The sequence below is a fragment of the Xiphophorus couchianus genome, chromosome 22, assembly GCF_001444195.1.
Source record: "Xiphophorus couchianus chromosome 22, X_couchianus-1.0, whole genome shotgun sequence".
NCBI lineage: Eukaryota > Metazoa > Chordata > Actinopteri > Cyprinodontiformes > Poeciliidae > Xiphophorus > Xiphophorus couchianus.
Window position 1 is genome coordinate 20,505,656 of NC_040249.1, and position 24,079 is coordinate 20,529,734.

The window sequence follows — 24,079 nt, forward strand, 5'->3', positions numbered from 1 at the left end:
GAATGAATGTTTTGATCAAGGTGACTATAGTTAAATAAGATGAAATAAAAAGTGAAACTGAGAAAACATTTTCGTTAACCGAAATAAATAAAAACATTAACTAATTGGGAAAACTGACTGATAAACTCTATTGTGTTTATCAAAACAAAACATTTTGAAATGACAGATTTTCTCATTTTTTTGTGTTTACAAACCTATCAGTCTTTTGAACTGATGTTTCTAATAAAACTAGTAAACACATTCTAAAATCTAAAACTGAATTAGACAAAAAGTCAATATGACATAAAACCCCCAAATGATTATACTGTAGCTCTGATTTACTTATATTTTTATTTATTTTTTAGGTTGAGACGTTTTTGGATGCAGTGCAGCTGGAAGGATTTTTGTTTTCATTTTTCTGCTGTCGGATTGTTACGACGGGTAACCATGGCAACAAGGTATTGATTTTTATAACTGGGAACAGCTGATTAGGGTCAGAAAAGCTCAAATAAAAATACACACAATATGACCGCGAATCATCTGTTTAATGGCTATTGAGCGGTTAGCATGTCATGAGCGTCATAAAGCAACAGTCTTCAGTCAGAGTCCTCTTCAGAATCACTGTGAAACAGACTGCTACTGGAGATCCTTCGTTCCCACGGCGACTCTTTGAAGATAGTTCAACATATAATTTTCCTGTAGGATAAATATTTTAATAAAGTAAATATTTAACAGCTATAACACGTCAAAAGACAATAAATGAATGAATGAATAAAGGCAGACGGTTTTGTTTTTTTAAGGGGTTTAATGGATGTATGATTCAATTAAAGGAAGTGGTAAACACATACAAAAATACCCTTTCAATACATTTTAGAAACAAACATCTAAATGACTTGTGTTAAATGTTTCTGAACAGCAGAAATGAGTCGTCTGAAACAGAGTGGTGCAGATATTCAAAAAAAAAAGAAAAAAAAAAGACCTAGCTGCTATGAATGCTATTAAAACGAAAAGATCACATGGTACAAATATGCATATATAAATAATGTGATAAGAAAACCCCCAATAATGACAGAAGATGCCTTTTTGGAAAAAAAGAAGAAAAAAAACGGACCTCTGTACATTTTAATTTGGGAAACTGATTCTAAAAAAAAGAAAAAAGAAGCATTAATGAAGAAAGAGCGTCAGTAGTAGCATCACTCGACACGTACATCAAACACAAAGCCACTCGGCGTCTACAGGGCAGGTCAGGGTGGGCGGGGGAGTGGACGCAGCTCAGGACACCCCACCCACTCCCACTGACACCCCACTCAACCTGTGGACCCACAAGATGCCTTCTAAGAACCTCCACAGGAGGCGCAGAGGGTTAGCACCCGAAACAAAGGGAATATTCTTACACGTCAACACAGCCATCGTTAAACTCTTGCACACAGCCAGCCAGTCATCCAAAACAAAACAAAAATAAAGATTTTCTTAAACTACAAAAACAAATCGCCAAGACGAAGTTCGGTTTGATCCGAAAGAGTCTTTACAGTCGGAGGTTGGAGAGAAACAGCATCACGACGGAGTATTAGGGCCACGCAATGAAAAATGACAAAATAAAAGAATAAAATTACAAAAATAAAGTTGTAATATTATGAGAATGAAGTTGTATCAAGAAAATAAAGTCAAAGAATAAAGTAATAAGAAAATAAAGTCGTAATATTACAAGAATAAAACCGAAATAACCAGAAAATAAAGTCAACATTTCAAGAAAAGTCAGAATAAAGTTGTAATATGACCAGAATAAACTCATATTAAGAGAATAAAGGCAAAATTATACTAGAATAAGTCATATCACAATAATAATATGAGAATAAAGTCAAGGTTATATGAGAATAAAGTAATGAGGGAACAAAGTTGAAATTATACGAGAATAAACCCGAAATAATATTAAAATAAAGTAAACATTTTGAGAATAGTAAGAATAAAGTTGTAATATTACCAGAATAAAGTCAAATGACCAGAATAAAGATGTAATTTTACAAGAATACAATCATAGTCCTGCAACTTTATTCTCAGATTATTTGGACTTTATTCTCATATTACTTCAGTTATAAAGTAACTGCTTTACTTTATAACTAGTATATTACTATTCCCCTAATGACTAACAGTTAATTTTCTCAATTTCACGACTTCACTCTCCCAATTTTGCGACTTTATTCTTGTAATTTTATTACTTATGTTTTCTTAGCGTGGCCCTAACACTCCGTCGTAACAGTACAGATGTGGTGGATCCAGTTCTCCTGATATTCTGCCAATCAGGTAGAAAAATGCCAAATTGGCACTAAACACATTCTGGTAGCGCTTACCTGCTGATCTTTATGCGGAGGACTCACCGAAACACGGGACAGAGACACGGTACGCAGCGTTGTGGCTGATCGTTCTGTGATGTGACAAGGATAAAAACAACAAAACAAAAAAAACCCACCAACAAAACATTTCTCCATTTCTGTCGTAAAGGCTGCTTCTGTTTGTTCTTACCGAACTCATACAGCCGCTAAAAAAAAAGAAAAGAAAAAGGAAACATTCCAGGGATGGAGACAATTTGTTGGTACAAGCGATAAAGAAAAAACAAAAACAAAAATAAATTTTTTAAACTTTTTCTTTTTAGATAAAACTACAATAGAATAATCAAAAGACTTGATGATCTTTTGTTTTTGTGTTTTTTTTTTTTAAAGACAAAAAGTTATGTACATCAACATTTACAGTACAGGTGTGAAGGAAATGTGGGAGAATGACCAAACATGAGCTCTCTCTCTCTCCAGCAGAGTGAATAAGAAGCGCCTATTTTTTTTATTATTATTATAATTATTATTATTAAAACATCATCTGAAAAAGAAAGAAAGAAGAAAAAAAAGGAATCTGACATAAAGAACAGCTCCTCTCCCATGACTATGTTTGTGAAACACAGATGGAAAAGGAAGAGGAGACGGAGTAAAAAACTGCTGCTGTAGTTCTCTTGTCTCTGAGCGGGTTAGCGCCGACCGCCGGAAGAAAACCCAAAACGTCTGCACCGACGTTTCCGTCCTGCTGCGTCACGGTTCACACAGACTGACCTGAAGATGAGCCAAAATGTCGCCGTTTGGCTCGACCGTGGAGGCTCCGCCCACTGCGGCGGCGCGGTTCACATGCGGTCCATTCAGGCTATGTGAATCCGGGCCTTCTCTGTTTCCTTCAGCCGCTTCGCCTGCTCCTCCACCGAAGGAGAGTGGGGTCGTTTAGAGGTCGCGCCGTTCAGGGGGTCGGCGACTCGGCTGACCAGGGTGGGGATGGAGCTGCCCACAGGGGGCGCTGTGTGCTTAGGGGCTGCATGTTCTACCAAGGAAAGAAGATTTAAAAGATACTAGAAAATACTAAAATAGATATTCAACAAATATATTAAATATTAGCAAAGCTAGCAGTTCAATTCAAATTTATAGGGTCACGATTCGATTTAGAAACAATTTTTGATTTGGAAAAAAATTGAATCAAACAATTTCTAATTCAAAAATAATTTCTGAACATTTTTTGAATCAGAAAGTTTCAGATTCAGAAACATTTTTGAAGTTTGTGTTTGAATTGAATTCTAAATCAAACAATTGTCAATTCAGTAAAACTTTGGGTTTTGAAACCATTTTGAACCAGAAAATTGTGGATTTAGAAATATTTCTGACTTGGAAAAATTCTGACTCAAAAAATGTTGAAACAATTTTCTAATTAAATTTCTGCATTCAGAAACAATTTTCAATTCAGAAACATTTTGGATTCAGAAACTATTTGACTCAGACATCGTTTCTGATTCCAACAATTTTCAATTTGGAAACCAATTTTTCTATTTAAAACATTTAAAACAGTTGTATAAGATTCCACACTGCATCAAATTACATCCTTTTATATTTAAACAAAAACACTTGTGTATAAAATTCTGTCACTTAAAGGGAGAAGTAATTTTTTTTTACTAATATTAGGGAATTATATATTTAAAACAAGCTCTTATATTTAACAGAAAAAATAATTTTAAGTTACTTTTTGTCTTATTTAAAGTCTACTAAGATATTTGCACTAGGAACTAGACAAAAGTACTTGGTAATAATTTGCGTTTTTCATATTTGAAGCTCTTATTTTACATTTTCCTGTAAGGATGAGAGTTGGACTCACTTGATCCGATGACGGGAATGGACATGCCCTTCTCTTCATCGGCGGCCGGAGTATCTGGGCTGAGCGTTTCCTCGAACAGCGGCGGCTTTGGCGGCGTGATGCTGCTCAGACACAAACAGAACCTCAGCAGCGTCGCCCAGAAAACCACAAACGTTCAGACCGGTTAAATCTGTTACTTGTGACGGTTGAGCGCAAGCTTGATGGAGTTTTTCACGATGCGGCAGCTGTTGCTGGCCGGCAGCGGCGACGAGGCGTCAGGCAGCTCCATGCTGGGAAGTCTCTGAAAACGGCAGCAGGAACATTTAAAAGATAAAAATGAACCAAAACGTTTAATAAAACCGAGTTTAATACCTGCGTTCTCGAGGTATCGATGGTTGGAATGGTTTTGGCCTTTGATCCACAGTGAGGCGGCTGGCGGAGAGAAGAAGAAGAAGAAACATTCTGTTCATCAACATGACTTTAAAAGACCAGACGGCGGTTTGATACCAAAACATTGAGATTTTATCTGGAAACGGCTGAAAGACGATCAGTTCAAAGGTTAAATTCACCCTAAATTTACTTCAGATTTAGGGTGATGAGATCTCTGATCTCATCAGTATCAGAGATTCAACAAAAACGACGAGCAGATGAGTTTCTGGAAGGAAGGAATGAAGGAAGAGAGGAGGAAAAGAAAGAAAAATAGAAAAGAAAGAAAGACAAAAAAAAAGGAAATGAGGATGGAAAAGTAGGAAGGAATCAAATGAATGTAGGACGGAAAGAAAGGAATGACAGAAAGAAAAAGGATGAAAAGGAAGGAAAGATGGAGGAAAGACATGATGGAAGGAAGAAAGAAAGAAAGAAATGAAGGAACCATGAAAGGATGGAGGGAAGGTAGAAAAGAAAGGAGGAAAGAGAAGACAATAAGGAAAGAAAGAAAGGAGGGAAGGAGAACAGTAGCAAAATGATGTAAGAAAGGAAGGATTGAAAGGAAGAGAAGAAAGGTGGAAGGAAGTGTAGAAGTGTTTTTGTTTGGAGGAAAAGGCTGTAAGAAATGAAAATTGAGTCTTGAATTCCAGGCCTTCTTTCCAAACTTTTCCAACCCTAAATTAAAATCCAGACCATCGGTGTGCAGCAGAAAACAAAATGGAGGACGACTCACGGTGCTGGGCGCCTCGCCGTGAGGGCTGCAGTCCGACGACGGCGGGTACGGTTCCTTGAACGCCGAGTCGTCGCTGGGCGCCGCCTACAGCCAAACACAGGAGCCGATTAGCTTCACCAGTTAGCTTCCCCTGCACCGGTTCAGAACCGAAGACTTACATCCGTGTCCTTGTGCCTCTTGGCGGGGTCGTCCTGCGTGGGCGAGTGTGGCCTCTTGGCGGCGGCGGTGGCGGGGGGCTCCTCCAGGCCGTTGGGCTCCTCCTTGGGGCTGCTGGCGGCGCTGGGCTTCACCGCGTCACTCAGGACGCCGCTGATGGACGATCCGGCGGGCGGCGAGCAGCGACCGGCATCTGCATCGAGAGGAGAGGGAGTGATGCGTTCAGGGTCCACTGGGAAATATCAGTTATACAGAAGATGAGGAACTGAACACAGGAAATGATGTAGTGAGGAAACCTGTGACATCAGGGAGGAAGGAAGAACGGAAAGAAGGAAGGATAGACAGATTTTTGGAAGGAAGGAAAAGAGGAAATATAGATGGATTATTGGGAGGAAAGAAAGAAAGGATATATTGATTGTGAGAAGTTGTGATGCATTCAGGTACAACTGGAAATGTCAGTTTCTCAGATAAGCTGCTGATGCTCTGATGTCGATCAAACCAAAATCAGATGAACTGACCTTGTTCTGTAGCTGCAGCTGATGCAGCCGGCTCCGCCGCCGCTGCGCTCGATGACACGGCTGCCACCACGGCGGTGGCGCCGGTTTGAGGCGTGGCGGCGGCTGCGCTCGGTGCTGGAGACGTCTCCAGGAAAAGCTGCTTTGGCGGACTTGCTCTGCGAACAGGGAGGGAACAAAGTCAACACCAGATTTTTGGAAGGAAGGAAAGATGGATCTTTTATGAGACGTAAAAACAAAAACAGTCAGTCCTCCAGGATGTTGACTTTTTTTTTTGTTTTTTAAAATCGCTGCACCTCCTTCAAAAAGTTGCCAAAGTTGAACTTTTTTTAAAAGTTTATTTTTGCCATAACATGTATTGATAAAAACATTGACATTTCTGCAAAAAAAGGATTTTTACTTGAATATATATAATGCAAATAACATTTCCAAGTATTTTCTTAAAACAGAACCCTTAATAGTAACTAGTTACATTTACTTGAGTAACTTTTTTTGAAATAAATAAATAAATAAATAAAAAAGTACTTTTAGGAGTATCTCTACTCTTACTTGAGTAAAATTTCTGGATTTTCTAGCCACTGAATGAAAACATGTTTTAACCAATCATTCACCAGACACACACCTGCAGTTTCTGTTAAAGTTTCATCAGTTTTTCATTCAAAGAAACTGATTTGGAAAAAACGTAATTTTTTGTTACTCATATGAATAATTGCAATTTTCATCGTTACAATACCAAAATTTCCACTTAACTTTATATTCTGGTCCATTTTATGCAATTTTTAAATATTAAATGATAATTTGATAAATTACTCAGTACTTTAGTAAACTTTTTATCAAATACTTTTTTACTCTTGAGTAATTTCTTGGATGGCTACTTTTCACTTTTACTTGAGTAAAAATATGTTGAGGTAGAGCTACTCTTAAGTATTGGTGGCAACAGATTTGTGGATAAAAGCTGCAGTTAAACTCCACAGAAGAAGAAAATGAAACGTTAAGGAGATTGGTCAGATTTGCGTCGAACTTGCGAATAATGAGTGAATTTGCATCGACAGTTGCGATCTCGACTTCCTGAACGAAGCGCAAAAACAGAACGAAGCGTATAAAAAGTAAGCGCACCCTTCGTCTGTGTCTGACGCTGGTTTGAGGGGTTTGCTGCTCGGGGAGCTGAAGGGCGTCCCTGAGTCGGTGTCTCTGGAGCTGTCCAGGTGGCTGCTGTCCAGCGAGATCCGCTTCGAACTCCCACCGTTCGAGTTTCGGTTCAGCTCCGCTATGCTCTGCGGAGGAGAAGAACGAAAGAATAAACGGAACAAGGAACAGACGCGTCAAGCGACAAAATAAAGCAAAACAACAAACCCTTTTCTTCTTCTGCACCAGTTCGGGGGGGAGATACTGATGGAGTTGTTTCTTCTTCACGTGCGTCGCCTCGATTTTCATCCCATCTTTCAGCATGTTGATGTTATTGGCTTGTCTGTACACTACAGGGAAACGCATGTAATTAGCAATGGAGGAACTCAGTTTTTGATAAAGTTTCATAAGTTTTTTAATCAAATAAATCAATTTTTTTAAAATTATTTTGCTTGATTTTGTTACTTACACGAGTTCCTGTCATTTTGGTGCTTAAAATGCCAAAATGTCCACTTAAACTTTATATTTTGATTCATCTGACTATGTAATATTTAAACATTAAATGATTGATAATTTGATCAGGTGATCAGTACTTCAGTAAACTTTTTACCAAATACCTTTTTATTCGTTTTACTACTTTTTGGACGGCTTCTTGTTACTTTTACTTGAGTAAAAATATTTTGAAGTAGTGCTACTTTTACCTAAGTACAATTTTTCAGGACTCTGCCCACCTACAAAAACAATCTCTTGCTGATTTAGATTTGTGATTCCAATTTTTTACGATGTACTATCAATATTTTAAATAAATCAATAAAAACCCAGAATCAGTGAAACATTGATAATCATGATCAGTGCATGTAAACGACTGATCTATGCTAATCTACGCTAGCGTCTGGAGGCCGTACCCGTGTCTGTGAAGGACTGGATGTCAAACGTAAGGTCGATGTTCACGCTCTCTGCGTTCTCCACCTTCTTGAAGATGATTCCAATAAACCACATGGAGACAAATTCGTTTCTGCAGCAGAAAAACACTAATTTTAATCGTTTTCAGGACCCAACCTGGACTTCTCGTTAGCGCGGGGACTCACTCGTTGAGGTTCTCTTTGGAGCCGGGGAAAGACTGCGGGTTGACGTGAGCCAGCGTGATGTACTCGTTCCTCTCCAGGTTCCCCACCAGAACGCGGATCTTTGACTCTACGAGGCCGATCCTGGGGAGAAGCGTTGATGAAGCGTGAGATTCATCTTCTTTAAAATGTAAGTTTAACAGATGAACTCTGATCTGCAGAAATCTTTATGCCAAAGCTGGACAATGTGGCTTAAAAATAAAATCTGATTTTTATTTTTTTTAAAAAGAAATTACAAATGACAGAAAACATTTTTTTTTTTTTACCCCTCCAGGGGGTCTTTTTGTGGGCTCTAGTGTCCCTTATATGATAGTAGGCTGACAGGAAATGGGGAAGGAGAGGGGGGAAGACATGCGGCAAATGTCGTCGGGTCCGGGAGTCGAACCCGCTACGGCCGCGTCGAGGACTCAAGGCCTCCAAATATGGGTCGCGCTAACCGCTACGCCACCACGGCACGCCCGACAGAAAAACATTTTAAAAAACTGGTTTTGTTTCAACCTTCTCTTCTGAGAGCTGGCCTGATTTAAAAGTCAAAATAAAAAGAAAATATTGTCAAACAAGATGGTAGCTCTACGGTGAAATAGGGAAACATAATAATAAAAAATACAGATTTTCCGATAACTAAATCTAAAAAGAAACAAAACTGAAAATTTGTTTAAATCAATAAAAGACATTTTTCTCCCACCTCTACTTTATGTTAACAATGAACCCTAACAGCTGATTCTAGGTATGCAAAATGGAAACAAAACATCTGCAAAAATAGGTGTTGCAATGGCCTAATCAAAGCCCAGATGGATGCATATAGAGCTCTGGAAAAAATTAAGAGACCATTTAAAATGATCAGTTTATCTGATTTTACTCTTTATAGGTTTATGTTTGAGTTAAATGAACATTTTTCTTTTATTCTATGAACTACTGACAACATGTCTCCAAAGGTCCAAGCAAAAACTTTGGATTTATTAGCAGAAAATGAGAAATGGTCAAAATAACAAAAAAAGATGCATTGCTTTTAGACCTCAAATAATGCAAAGAAAGCACGTTTATATTAATTTAGAAACAACTATACTAATGTTTTAACTCAGAAATCAATATTTGGTGGAATAACCATGAGGTTTTCAATGAGGTTCAGTGCAGTGGCGTCCATTTTTTCCAGAGCTGTACGTCAAGACTTGAAACAAAAATCTTCCAATTTTTTTATGCGCATTTTACAGCTGAGAGCGAAGCAGCTGCCATTTCCTACTAATTCAGGTTTTTACTGAAAGTTGGCTAATTTTCTATTAAATTAGACGGCAGAGTGAAACATGTTTGTTTCTGGGTAAGTTGAGCTCAGAGTAGAAATTAGGATCACCAGTAACACTTACCATTCTAAGTGGTTTTCTTCTGTGGATGCGCTGGCAGTAAGAACAATGTAATGCCTGTCGGGACAAAACACGTTTAGAGAAACCTTAAAACATTTTAAGTTATCAGTGATCTCTCAAATGTTGGGATGTAAAGAGTTAAACCTCATGAACTAGATTTGATCCATTATGTAGGCCGTCTACATTTAATTCTGTGTGGTGGTAACAACTTTTTTTCATTGCGTTTGAATATTTTTGAGTAAAGGAAACCTCTTCCTCAAGCGTTGGAGGCAGTTCTGGTTGTGTAAGATACATCTGAACAAAAACAATGAAGACATACTTGTACTTTTGGAAAAAGTTGGGTGGTTCAAAGAGCTTCGGCCATTCTGCTTTGCCTTGCAGAATCTCGTCTGTGACGCTGAGACCTGTTCATGACAAACAGACGAGTGACTCAAGGTCAAATTAAGGACGAGTCTCCGAGTCCGATCCTCGATAGCCAAACACTCACTCAGCTCCTACAGACTAGCGGCAGCAGCAATTAGCAAATACCTGGAAAAGCTCGTCATATCAGTCCTGAGAATGGTACTAAACGGCTTCATGGAGGAGCATTATTGGGATGACTTTCTTAAAGAGACAGACGTCCAATTTCTTTATATTTCTTTTAAATCATGTCAACTGAAGGAAACAGTTACTTGATTTTGCTGTAATGTGTCATTATGTGGCTTAGAAATACCTAACAATGCCCCTTTAAACATACTTTTCATTAATCCCATGTTTTTGTTTCTAAAAATATATATAATGTAATGGTTTTATGTTATTTTCTCATTTTAAATGTCACGTTTTCATGAACTGTAATTAAGAGAAATAAAACTTTAGAAAACATCCATCTGTGTGTAATCAATCTATAATGTGTGTTTCACTTTATGATAAAGCTCCTGGAATAAATTGGCTTTTCAGTAATATTTAAATTTAAATAAATATTTAAAATTTAAATATTACATGTAATTCTATTTACAAATAATCTTTTAACACGATCTTCACTTAAATTTACGATGTTTGCAGTTTTTCTAACACTATGAAATATTTAAATAGTTTTGGCTGCCAGCTTTAATGTTAAAATAAAGTCGAGATCACTATTTGAATATTAGATTAGATTTATTGTCATTGCACAGTAACATGTATAACAAAATTAATAGTGCAGCACAACACACAAGAGTAGGCAGAGAAATGATCTCTCAGTTTATCTGAATTCTGCTTTTGGTTGTTCAGTTTTATTTAATAAAGTGACACATTTTAGTAAAGATTAAACATCAGTTTTATTGGATTTATCACAACTGGCAAGCCTAAACTTTTTTAAAAAACAACAGCTCAATGATTGAAATTGAATTTACTCTAATAAATTTTGTCCACTTATTGTTGCAGCAGGTTTTTTACAAAATACTTGGAGAAAATACAGAAATTTTGTCTAAATCAAGCAATAAAAAACAGTAAAATAAGCAGTTTAGAGAAACCTTAAAACATTAAGGTTTAATAAGACAGGACGTTTTATTGCCATACATCCAGAGCGAACGCGTTCGGATTGTTTACGTAAACGACAACAAACTCACGTCTGGCTCTGGAGGATTGGAGTTGCGACACATTCAATGTCTCCGGGAAAACAAAGCAGCGTTACCGTGTTTGAACTCCTCCGTCATAATGGTGCGCGTTGACGTGGAAACGTTGTAGGTGGAGTTCTGCTGGGGGTACGCGGGCGTGATGATGGGCATCAGGTGGTATCTGTCAGACGGGTTCACCTTAAAAAAAAAAAAAAGGAACAAGAGTTAGTTTCTCTTTACAGACGAGAACTTAAACACAAACACACCCACGCTGCCGGACAAACTAACTTATGACTACTTCCATGTTTTTACTGCATGTCCTCCTTCATGTGCAGAAATTAGAGAACAACTTTATAAACTTTAACACCACAACAGAACCGAGTTAGAGCTCTTCTAATAAACTATGTTATGCTATAAAATGTCTTAATAGTCACTTCAATTGTTCAAACAAAGGGCGAGTAAATAATCATTACATATGAAAATAACGTCATTTACAGGTCAGAACTACATTTGGATATTTATTGTTTATTTAAACAGTACAAACATTACAATAACAACAAAAAAACAAAGTATTACAATTTTGTTTACTTCTTTAATTAATTTCTCCAAGTCTTCTTCTCCCCAAAAAGCTATTGCATATTTTAGAAATGTTTTCCCATGACTTTTCATTCATTTGGACTAAATTAAAATAAGACAGACAAATTATTCAAACGCATTTATTGCTGAAGGAACACAAAACTGTACACAAATGTTTGAAGAAGTGAGTTTATTTTAGGTAGCAGAATGACTTATATAAACATTTATTTCTTTTTAACAGAAGTACCAGCTCACACCCTGGTTGAGAGATAAAATATGCTGCAGCGCCCCCTGGTGTAGAAATCTATTGAATACAGGTCAGTAAAAATCAAACTTGGCCAAATAAAGAAGAACTTTTTACATTAGCATGTCTAGATTAAATCTACTTTACAAAAGCACAGATGCAACTTTGTGAATTTGAATTTTACAGGTTGTTCAATCATAATAATTCAATTAAAAAAGTAAAAATGAATATGGATTTGTTACACAGAGTGATAAATGTTTCAGCTAATAAACCCCTAAACTTGAGTTTCTATCAAAATTAATAAATAAAAATAATAATTACAGACCACTAATAAAAATACATTCTGGATACATCTGTATGTTGAAGCTGCAGGGAATAGCAAAAACTCTTCATCATGATTTTTGCAGTTATATCTGTTAATTGTGCACTTTTCCCTTCCACTCAACTTTCCATCACAAGTCTTGGCTACAGCACTCTGAAACAGCCAGCTTCTACGGAAATTACTCTTTCAAAATGATAAAAAAAAGTTCGTATAATATTTTCCAGAGAACGTGATTGTTTTCTTTGGCAGTAAGGGCCATTTATAAAACGCTACAGGAAAAAAAGCTGGTAATAAATCACTCTGTATGTAATAAATATTTATACCCAGTTTCCCTTTTTGAACTGAAATAAATCAGTTATTTCAGAGTCTTTTCTGGAGTTCTTGTTTATTTTTACTGAATGGCTAAAGTTGCGTTTTTCCTAGCAGAATAAAATGCTCACAGCAGAAGCTTCTGCTTAAAACCCATCCAGAAACAAACCACCGCTCATACTCACTCTGGGGTCCCAAACAGGTAAATTGAGATTACTGTCCTCAGGTTGTTTCAGTAGCACAGGATTCGGCCATTCCCTGCAGAGGGGAGAAATTACAAAAACAGTAAATAAATGCTGAAGAACTGAAATTAACCAGAGGTACGGTGAACCTCTGAACTCACCATTTTGAGAAAACCAGGAAGAACTTATGGACGAGTGTGGCAGCTACGGCGTTGGGGTAGAGCTGGCAGGTCCGGGCCACCAGCATGGCCCATGAAACTCCACCCAGAAAACCCAGGATGTTGGAGTAGATCCCTCGACCTGCACCCACAAACATCGCAAGAATAGTTTGGTTGCAATATCCCAAAAACTGTATTCAAGTAAGAGCATCACTACTTCAACATACTCTTACTCAAGCAAAGGTAAAAAAGTATTTGGTAAAAAAATCTACTCATTACTTGAGTTCGAGTACTTCAGTACTTGAGTATTACTTGATCATTTGAGTAGACAATTTGAAAGTAGTCTACTCAGATCTTGAGTACTTAAACTCAAGTACTGAAGTACCTGAGTCTTAAGTAGTAAACTACTTTTGCGTACTTGATTACTCAAGTATGTGAATGATTAAATGATCATTTGATTAAATGATTAAGCAATGATCATTTGATATTAAATCAATCAAATGATATTTGATGACTAATTTATGATAATCACTTATGACCGTCATTATTTATTATTATTATTATTATTATTATATATAAATAAATTATAAATTATTTATTTATTATTATAATCATTTAATATTTAAAAATGACATCATCAGGTGGGTCAAAATATAAAATAAAGTGGAAATTTTGGTATTTTTAGGACCAAAATGACAATAATTCATATGAGTAACAAAAAATAATAAAATCATTTATAAAACTTTAACAGAGACTGCAGGTGTGTGTCTGAGTCTTTGGTGAACTTCGGGTTAAAACATGTTTGTTTTTCATTCAGTGTAATATCCCAGTAGAAAATCCAAAACCTTTACTCAAGTAAGAGTAGAAATACTTGATAATAAAATTACTCAAGTTACAGTAAAAAAGTACGCTGTAGTAAAAATACTCCTAAATGTAATTTTATTTAAAAAATCATTACTCAACTAAATGTAACTGGGTTATTACCCAGCTCTGAATACGCCTTAAACATTCTATCAGGTGTGGATTTACTTACGTTTCGCCCAGAGTTTGATGGCTCTCAATGTCAACCTGAAGTTCTCTTTGTTTGGCACAAGGTATAAAATTTCATCCGTTACTCGACAACCTGCAACAATAAAGTCTAATTAATAAACTCGAAGCACCAGGAATCCATCTAAACACAATCCGAGCTGCGCTGCGTACCGTTGAGGCTTCGGATGCATCGAATGTCCAAGTTCTTCAGGATGGAGTCGCCCCTCAGGTCCAGGTTGTCTGGAATGGACTGTAAGGCCAATCTGGCAAAAAGCAGGTCAATCTGCAAACAATAACCAATATGGAGTTTTACTGTGATACTACTGTAAAAACAATACAAACATTTAAAAATAAAAACTGTGTGGCTGTGATTTTATGGCTCACCTCAATCCCATCAAATTTGAATTTTATCACAGGTACAAAAGCGTCTTCAACAGCCTTGGGGAAAAGAGAAACAGATAAAAACATAATATAAAAACTTTCACTTTTAAAAACACGCAAAGGTTGTTTAAATACTGACCCTGAGGTCCTTGATCTCTTCATGCTGTTTCAATTTCTCAAAGAAAGACTGGAAAAAGTCGATTCTCTCTACGTGCCGCGGTGCCACACACAAGGCATCAATATCAGCTCCTACAACGGGCGCAAATAATAATGATAAACGTCATCTAAATGTTATCAAGTTCAATAGTTAAAACATTTTTAAAGCCTTTGACACTGAAGAGCAGAGATAATAATCTCCAACAAGTGAAATCAAAAATAAGAAATGTTATCAGAGGACACCTACTGGCCAACACGCTGCTTCAACAGTGTAAACATTTCTCAATATTGGTTTTATCATCAAGACATTAGATGAATATTCTACAAAAACATACAGAAAAATAATTTATCCAAAGATTTAAAGCTGCAGTACATAATTTCATAATAAAAATTAAAAAAACACTTTACTTAGTTGTTGAAACGCTCAACATGTTGTGACAGTTTTTTATGAGACATAATCTGTTAAAAGATCGATTTCCTCTGAAGAAATGCATCTGTCCCGAGCAAAATCAACCAATCAGAGCCAGGAGGCGGGGCTTAGCGCTGCCAATCATCCTCATTACTTGCTGCTAAATGTGCTAATGTCAGAGAAACAGCGCCGTCATCTGTGGCTATGCTAACAAGCCTTAGCATTCACAACAAGCTATGCTAGCTGCAGTGAAAGCGAGAGCAAGGGAGACAGGGTGATTAGCAGCGCTAAGACCCGCCTCCTGGTTCTGATTGGTTGTTTCTACTTACTACTGGGAGAAGGCAGAGGAGCTTGATTTTTTAACGGGTTAGCTGATACCATATTAAATAAATCAATTAGTTTATGAAGTAAATTAAGACTAATTTAATACAGTAATATTTATAAAATTCATACATTTTATAAACTAATTTAATAAATTTATTAAATTAGTACTAATTTAATAAATTTAATAAATTAGTACTAATTTAATAAATTAGTACATATCTCTCACCATGGCATGGAGACAGATTCAGCAAATATGTAAAACAAATATATTTAATTTTATAGAAGTCACATACTGCAACTGTAAGACAAAAAATGTCTGGCACAAAAACTCAACTATGAAGCATTTAAAAAATATTTGACATATTTGATATTTTGGTGGACATACAGTCTTAGTATAGATCCTATGCAATGTTTTATAACTGAGATCCCTGAGTAGTATTAAAAAATGCTCTTAAAATTCTACCAAGAATAGCATAAAATAAATGTATTTCTTCCATTATATAGCTCTGGAAAAATTGAGAGCACTTAAAATGATCACTTTCTCTGATTTTACTTTTTATAGATTTATGTTTGAATAAAATGAAAATTTTTATTTTATTCTATGAACTACTGACAATATGTCTCCTAAAATACCAAGCAAAAATTTAGTAATAGCAGGAAATGAGAAATGGTCAAGTTAACGAAAAAGATGCAGTCCTTTCAGACCTCCAATAACGCAAAGCAAACAAGTTTATATCCATTTAGAAACAATATTAATGTTTTAACTCAGGAAGAGTTAAGAAATCAATATTTGGTGGAATAACCAGGACGTTTTCAATGGGGTTCACTGCAGTGGGCTCTTTATTTTTTCCAGAGCTGTAGGTGAGTTTTGCATGCATATATTTGACCTTTTGCAGTTGCTCGTGTTGTTTGTCTGATGGACACAATCGGTTTAGTCCTCACTGACCACAGAAACACAAGAACAAAAGAATCTAACAAAGCAGGCCAGAGCTTCTAATGAGCCGACAAACTGAGCTTTTAAAAACACAATGGAGTCAGACGCCTGCTTATCACTCTGGCTGAATGCTCCATCCCTTTTCACCGCAAAGTCAAAAAGAACCGATAACAGATGAGCACTTTGATCTTGTTCTCATACTTTCAAGCTAAAATATCTGCTGGCATAAAAACATTACAGCATTGTGTTCAACTTCAGTTCTTGTGTTTTAAATACTTTCTGATTTCAAAGAATTAACCGCCTCCTAAGGTTCTGCAGGATAAAAATATAATATAAATTATAAAGTAGAATATAAATTAATGTGCAAGGGTGTCAAACTCATTTTCGTTTTGGTCATGAAGGCACTTAAAGGACCGGTTGAGCCAGAATATATTGATAAAACCTGTTAAACTGTCAAAATATCAATAAATTCTAAAAATTAAATAATGTTCAACATCTTTTCAGTCTATCCAGGATTTTGTGATTATTTTAGTGATTTTTTGCTATAAAAATCAAAGTGTTTGTGGAATTAATTTGGAAATATTTGCGCTTACTTATGACAGAAAACGCGCCTTTTTATTACTTGCTGTATAGACAATGGCCTATAATCTGACATCTATTAGGGCTGAGGCAGCTGTTTAGTACAAGTAAGAACGTTTTTAATAATTTGAGAAAAATCTGCAATAAACTCAAAATTATCTATTCGCTCACAAAAGTGTGGGGATTTGTTGATTTTTGTGTGAATTTCCATGATAATTCTCAAGAAACAGGAGGGACTGACTGATATAATTTGGCAGTAAACAGATAAAATCGGAATTAATTTGATTGATAACATAATATTTAAGCACACTTAGTGTTTAGTCTAGACTCTAGAGGGAAACATAACAAGCTATGCGGGACGGATTTGGCCCACGGGCCTCGAGTTTGGCACCTGTGAACTAAGCAACGCAGCCCCCCAGGGCTTTAGCTTTAACTATGCTACAGCAATAACGACCTACCTTTTGTGTGAACTCCAAGTCTGTATGAACCAAATGTAAAAATCTTTCCTCCAACACAACTAATAGCAGACGGTGGAAGGTTCTGCAGGACAGAAATAGTGATTAGGGAGAGAAAACGATGGCAGAGCTTGAGGTATCAGCATCCAAGAAACAGACAGACGTACCTTTAATTCACTGATCTCTGCGATCCATTCTTTAACTAAGTTATTCAACTTCCCAAGCACAGCGAGTCTGAAAGGAGAAACAGAAGTTCAGCATGGGCATCTTTACAAAATCAGCTATTTTATCAAACATGTAGATGGGAATAAATTTGCATTTTTAAGTGAATTTCACAGGGTCCAAATTGTTACAACTCCAAGCAGCAACACAGGGATAAATCACTGTATAGTAAGACAGCATCTTCATGTAAAAAAATAAATAAAAATAGGGTTTTACCCTAAACTCTGAGCAGTAATGTAGTTTAGAAAAGAAATGTTACACAGAAAGAGGCCCGTCACGAAAACAAATCTCACTAGACCATAAACATAAACCTCCCAAAAGTTATTGCAATAAACGATAATATTGTTGTTTTGAAACCATTTTCAAATAATATAATAAATTTTAATGAACATTTAACACCGGAACTGGAAGACATTTTAAATATCTAAAGTAAATTTTAAAAAAACAAGAGAAGTACATAAAATTAATTACAAAACCTCTGTAAATAAAATTATCCTTTAAAGAAGGGGGCTAGTTAAGACAAAAGCACCAGACTGAAGACTTTTACCAACCAGTTTTTGGTAGAAAGAGAGAAAAGAGAAAAACAATAAACAATACAAATTGAAATTATTGAGTCGTTTTCAATTTATCATGCAATTAATTGATTTATTGCGACAAGCCGTCTCAGAAATAAGCCTAAGCCTTTCTCATATAAATTGCCTCGATAAAACACGAGGCAATTTATCCTCTTGTGTCGTGTTGAGGCAAGAGGGAAGACATTCAAAATGTAGAAAAATACCAACAATGAAAAATGTAAGCTGAGCTTTATTGTTGATGTTAGAAGCTTTTCTACCTGCATCATTTGCTACAAATACTAAAGCATTCACTAAATTGCTGTTATTGCAATAAAATGTAAATTTTCTCATATAAAAAAGCTAATATTTGTATTTTTAATGTACTTCTAATACTGTATAAAAAAAGGCTAAATTGTTTAGTGAAAATTCTCCAGAATGTGAATATTTTAAATCTGATCAATCAATTAATCGTCAGAATATTCGATTCCTAAAATAATCATTATTTCCAGCCCTCCTCAGAGTGGAGCCACTGCTCCTGCAAAGCCTCCTGGGAGTTTCCCTTTGGAGCTTTTCCAAGCAGGTCACACAGGAAAGAAACCCCAGAGCAGACAGATTTTATATTTCTGCCGACCTGAAATCACCTGTGGTTCTCCCAGATATGAGCGGCAGAGTGTCGCTAGAGAGACAGACAGAAAGAGATATATCTGGGTTTCCCTCCTGGATTGGTTATCTTCACAACCCAACTCTAGGCAAAGCAGAACTCAAATGATGTGTTGATAAGCAGTGAGGCAGCGACTGCTGAAATGATTTATCCGATTAATCGATTACTAGAATAGTAGTCAACTAATTTGGTAAACGATTAATCGTTAAATGGAGTATGAAGACTCTGGAAAAAGAGGCATTTGGTGGAAAAAAATAAACATTCAAAGCAATAAATAAGCCAAAACTGTACACAAAAAATATACATTTTGCATTAAAGGTAAAATAAAACCTTTGTAAATTTTGTCAGCTTGAGTTGCTGTTCTTATTCAATTCGTTTTCCATTTTATGTTTAATATTTCTGCATTTTATTTTTATAGCTTTAATATTTGTTTTATGTTATGACGGTGTAAATTGTGAGGCACTTTGGTCAACTGCTGTTTTAAGTGTAATTTGACATTAGTTATTTCCATCTTTTAATGCATTTCTAATACTATATATAAAAAAAAAACTTAAATTGTTAAATGAAAAATCTGTAGAATTGCTATTTTTAAGTGTGCTCACTTACAGCTAAAGACAATTAATAGTGAGGATTCAACCAAAAACATTTAACATTTATTAACATGAGAAATTATTTTCGCTGGCTCTTTGAATGTTTTTTTTTTTTTTTAACAAAAACAAATATCACTAAACGATAAATTGCCCTGGTAATTATTGCAATAAATAATAATATTGTTGTTTTGAGACCATTTTCAAGTAATTATTTGATGACATAATAATGCAAGTTCACTTTCTTAAGGATCAATAAAGTATAATTTTGTAAAGAACACTTAAGTCGAAGATATTTTGAACATGTATAAAAAACACAACTAAGTCTGTTGCAATAAGCAATTAATCACATAAAAATTGACAAATAAGCTTGATAATTTCCATTCTAATTAATATTTTTAAGGGAAATTTTGTTTACAGAGACATCATAACGCAGGGACATTCAAACGTTTTGTCAAGTCAAAAATTCTCATGGGCCAAGAAAAAAATAATAAATTAAATCAAGCAAATAAAGTATCCCAATTTTTTTTTTTTTTGAAGAGAGATTTTTTTTTAATTGTAGATCCAAATTATTTTTTTTAATGGTTATAGGCTAAGTTGAACAAATTAAGAAATAAATTACATAAATAAATTAAATATCAATTAATTTATTTAATAAATTAAAAGCTGGTTTGTGTGCAACAAACTCGGCTTTTCAGTACAAAACAAAAGTTTGGTTATGAAAAGATTTATTCTTCACAAAATTAAAGTTTACTGATTTTTGAGAGAGTAAACATGCATTACTATGCAATTCTTAATATATTACTTGAAAATTGTCTAAAAATAACAATATTATCGTCAACCCGATAGTTTTTATGACAATTTATCATCCAGCAAATGTTTTAATGGTGACAGGCCTAAATATAACAACCAAAAACAATTAATAACATAAAAATAAAAACCTACACACAACCGAAACCATAAATAAAATGGATTGTGAAATCTTTGTTAACAAAATAACCCTACAACAAAATAACCCTACAATTCTGATATTTATCAGAATGAAAACAATCAACTTCTAATTGATTAATTGTGACAGGGTTAGACTGAAGAATGGATTAATGTGGTTTAAAGTTACAACCTGTGGTTCAGCTCCTCTTCGTCCTCAAAAACACCGAAAGGTTTCATAGCGTCACAGAGTTTCTTGGTGTACAAATGGTCTATTTCTCGTGGGGGAGCCAGGCTGATGGCGGAGGTGATGCCATAGTGTTTCTGAGGCTGCTGCCCACCAGGCATGGCGCTGCGAGAGAGAAAAAATAAAAAAACACAGTAAATTACTCTTTAATCAGGTTTCCACAGCTTGAACAAAACAACAATAAAGATGCAACTTATGAGTAAATTAAGACATTTTGTTATCAACATTTGAGGGAGATTCTGACACGCTTCACTTGCACCATGGCAACGATTCGACCAAATTTCAGCTTTTAGAAGAGATGTTTATAAAACTTTAATTTGCGCCGAACAGATTTTTCCTGTCTGTAGAAAAGGAACACGAGATAACAGCAACAATGAGGAATTTTAGTTAGCTTTAGTTTGTTTTCCCAGCCTAGAGATGTAAATGAAAAGCAATAATTGATGGAAAGTTAGTGTTCAGAAATGGTTGTTTTAGGCTTTTTTTCAAATAAAAAGTGATTATAGTGACTATTATTATTATTATACATATAAAGAGGAGTTTTGAGACATTTAGTGTAGTATTGATATTTCCCAATAGGGAAAAACTTACTAAATGTGAGATCTTCTCCACATTATTTGGAGAATAGTTTTGACTCCTAAGAATTGTTTTTGATCAAGACATGTCCATGAGAAATGTGGTAAGCATAGCCGTGTTTAGTTTTCTTTTTTTTACCATCAGTGAACCTGCTGCTGAATTTAATGTTTTAATGAACTAAATGGTTTGCTAAAAGTTTTAACTGAATTTATTAATTTTGGATCTACAGAGGAACAATCACAGTGAATAAAGAAACAGTTCAACTGAATTAACAAATTCTCCCACCTTTTGATATCAGCGTAAACTGAGTGACATTAATTAAAGTTAAAATTAGAAAATGACGCAAATGTATTTATTTTTAGCCTACATAAATCACCCCAATAGGAAATAACGAAAGATATTTTGATACTTAAAATGATGTTTTGACATAAAACTACAAGAATTAGCTATTCACGATATTTGGATTTTCCACGTTTTAGCAATCATGATTCATTAAACATTTAATGTCATGATACAATAAACGTTTGTAAAAGTTTGCTTTCTTCAGCCATGTCTGTGGTTGAAGACAAATACTTTCTAATTTGATGGCAGGATGTTTTTGGCTTCAAATTTCAATTGTGAAAATATAATATTGCAAATTGCCTTTAGCTTATATTTCTCATAATCAGTGAAAAGTGAATAAATTTAAAGATAATTTGCTGAAAACATTGAGAATAACATTTTGCTCATTTTTTAATGAACACTTTTGTGACATAACAGCTCAGATTTCAAAAGCACTAAAAAACTCAGAATTTTATATTTTTAAAAGACAACTGTTTAAATTGTAACCTGCATGCATGATTTTGGCATCATTTACAAAGCACTTTAACGCACCTTGTAATGAAATAGTTTGTTTTGATACAAAACTCCTTTAGTTTACATAACAATTGATGTAAAAATTGTAACAATGAAAAGCTATTGCTTGTTTTGGCATACTATTTCAATTTAGAACTTATTGAATGTCTCCCGTTTGGAAGCTGCTAGCATTTTAAGTTGATCAGTTTGAGATTTATTGCCGGGAAAACTCCAAACTCTTCACTGACAGCAATGAGCGTAATTAGCAATACGTCACCAACAAGCTTAAACCATTACATTTTTGTACATTTCAAAAGTCTGAGAGTGGCTTTAACAAAAAGTACAAAGGTACAAAAAGTTTAAATCTGACCCTCGGTCAGGCTGCTAGCTGAGAGGCTACAAACAGGTTGGAAGAGCTAACAAATTAGCTAATTTAGCAGGCTGGCAAGTTTTTGCTGGCCGATACGGAAGCGGTGCTTTTACTAATTACCCTCTTTCCGGTTAAAGTCATTAATATTTTACATTTACCTAAACAAAAGCCATTAACGTGTATGTATTATTTTTTTGCAAAAGTTTAGAAACAACAAAGAAGCTAAGCAGCAAACGGCGGCCGCAGGCCTTGTTGTGACAGCTGGCTAACATTAGCTTTTAGCCTATTCTTCATGAACGCGAGCAGAAAACCCGCTCAGAAAGTACAAACCGCCCAGCGTGCATGACTTACCTTGACATTTCTTTCATGACACTAAAAAGCTTGCACTGTTTTTTGTTTTGAATCCGTAAAAAAAAGAAGCTAAGAAAGTCAGCCAGTGGGAATGACAACAGCTTCGACCTGATTTCAACAATGGTCACTTTCCAGAGAACAGTTCAAACCTTCCCACTGAACCGGAATCACTACTTGGGAGCTAACGAATCCGCTCGAAATCCCGCAGGAACATTCATATCTAATTTATCCTCCAACCCCAAGCGGCGTTTTGACAAATGGTAGCGAGCCAAGCACACGTTTAAGTGCTGTTGTGGGTTATTTTTAGATCCCAAACTACAAATGTAACGGTGCTTGTTGCCCGACGTCTGCGTGCACCACGCTGAACAACCACCGTCAAGAGGCACCGCCCCACCGAGGGCCACAGATCACGTGATCACGTCGAGACTGACGCCGTTACGTAACTAGCATGTTTTGTTTTCTCGAAAACGCTTTTTAATAAGCTCTATTTTAACCCTCGTAACGGTCATTTATTGAATAACAGTGTCGTTTTTCGTGTAAACAAATTTAAGTTGTTATATATTTTTTTACGGATAAACAGATTTGTTCCATGGCTCCAAAGTTTCCACTTTCACATAAAAGATTAACATTTTTAAAGTGAAACAAACCGTGATGTAAACAATTGAACAGTAATAACTACATTAATAATATAAATCTAAAACGTATTGAACGAGAAAAAGCTTTATTTCTAATGCATAATATGTCAAATTCATTGCTTTTTTAGATTTAATCAATCCGTGTATCACATGTTCCGTTAATTTACTCTAAAAAAAGAAAGTGAGCTATTGTCTGTAGTATTCTCATTGTAGAACTTTGTCTACAATTTTGCTGTCTTGTAATATCATTCATTGTCTATGAATAAAGCTGTAATTTCCATCCATCCTTATATTTAATACGTTTTTCACAAAAGCCTCTGAAGTAATGCATGCCGTATAAAACAGCTTCCTCTAGTGGAGACAGTGGAGAAATTATTTCAGCCAACCGTTTTACCACTATTGAACAATATGTGTGCAAAAATATTGTGAAACGCGCTCACACGTTTTCCGGAGACACTTTTAAAAATAAATAGATAAAAATATATCTATTTATCTAGACTTTTAACTCACTAAGATGATTCTAGTCCTTAACGACAAACGTTTTTGAGATCTGCAAGACTATTTAGACATCTTCAAATCTGATCTCTTCCTATGACAAAGTGTAAAAATAATCCTCACAATAGGTTATGATAATGTGAGAAAGCAACAAGTTTTATTTGCATTTTCAGATGATCTAACATTTCTTAAAAATTCCAAGTTATATTGTTTTTATTTGTGTAAGCCAATAGTTCAAAACCAAAAAAACATCAAAAACAGCACGTTTTATACATAAAGACAGAAAAAAACTCTAGATTTGATTAAAATAATTGGAAAGTTTTCCTGTAGGTCTCTTTAGTTACTGCAGGCAGTATTGTGTTACTGATTACGAAAGTACTGGTGAACTTTCACCGGTGTACAAAAAAAAAAAGAACAGGA

At 35.3% G+C, this 24,079-nt stretch overlaps 2 protein-coding genes across 3 annotated transcripts; both read right to left on the reverse strand.

Moving 5' to 3' along the window:
• Window positions 1-2,147: 2,147 nt before the first annotated feature.
• LOC114137389 (poly(A) polymerase gamma-like) lies at window positions 2,148-9,978 on the reverse strand. The gene is made up of 13 exons (XM_028005935.1): window positions 9,891-9,978; window positions 9,575-9,628; window positions 8,178-8,297; window positions 7,995-8,104; window positions 7,318-7,439; window positions 7,081-7,238; window positions 5,968-6,122; window positions 5,452-5,642; window positions 5,294-5,377; window positions 4,507-4,566; window positions 4,332-4,435; window positions 4,156-4,256; window positions 2,148-3,333 (listed from the first exon to the last, which is right to left on the reverse strand). The coding sequence occupies exons 4-13, from the start codon at window positions 8,086-8,088 to the stop codon at window positions 3,158-3,160; spliced, it is 1,245 nt and encodes a 414-aa protein (XP_027861736.1). The 5' UTR covers window positions 8,089-8,104; window positions 8,178-8,297; window positions 9,575-9,628; window positions 9,891-9,978; the 3' UTR covers window positions 2,148-3,157.
• Window positions 9,967-22,880, reverse strand: LOC114137387 (poly(A) polymerase gamma-like). 2 transcript variants are annotated; one of them, XM_028005932.1, is made up of 11 exons: window positions 22,530-22,879; window positions 20,348-20,506; window positions 17,371-17,437; window positions 17,207-17,288; window positions 14,486-14,595; window positions 14,350-14,403; window positions 14,137-14,248; window positions 13,970-14,059; window positions 12,940-13,078; window positions 12,782-12,854; window positions 9,967-11,343 (listed from the first exon to the last, which is right to left on the reverse strand). In XM_028005932.1, the coding sequence occupies exons 1-11, from the start codon at window positions 22,544-22,546 to the stop codon at window positions 11,191-11,193; spliced, it is 1,056 nt and encodes a 351-aa protein (XP_027861733.1). In that variant the 5' UTR covers window positions 22,547-22,879; the 3' UTR covers window positions 9,967-11,190. The 2 variants fall into 2 exon arrangements, with proteins under 2 accessions (XP_027861733.1, XP_027861734.1); XM_028005933.1 differs by lacking the exons at window positions 9,967-11,343; window positions 12,782-12,854 and having other exon boundaries at window positions 12,936-13,078; window positions 22,530-22,880.
• Between the last annotated feature and the right edge of the window lie 1,199 nt (window positions 22,881-24,079).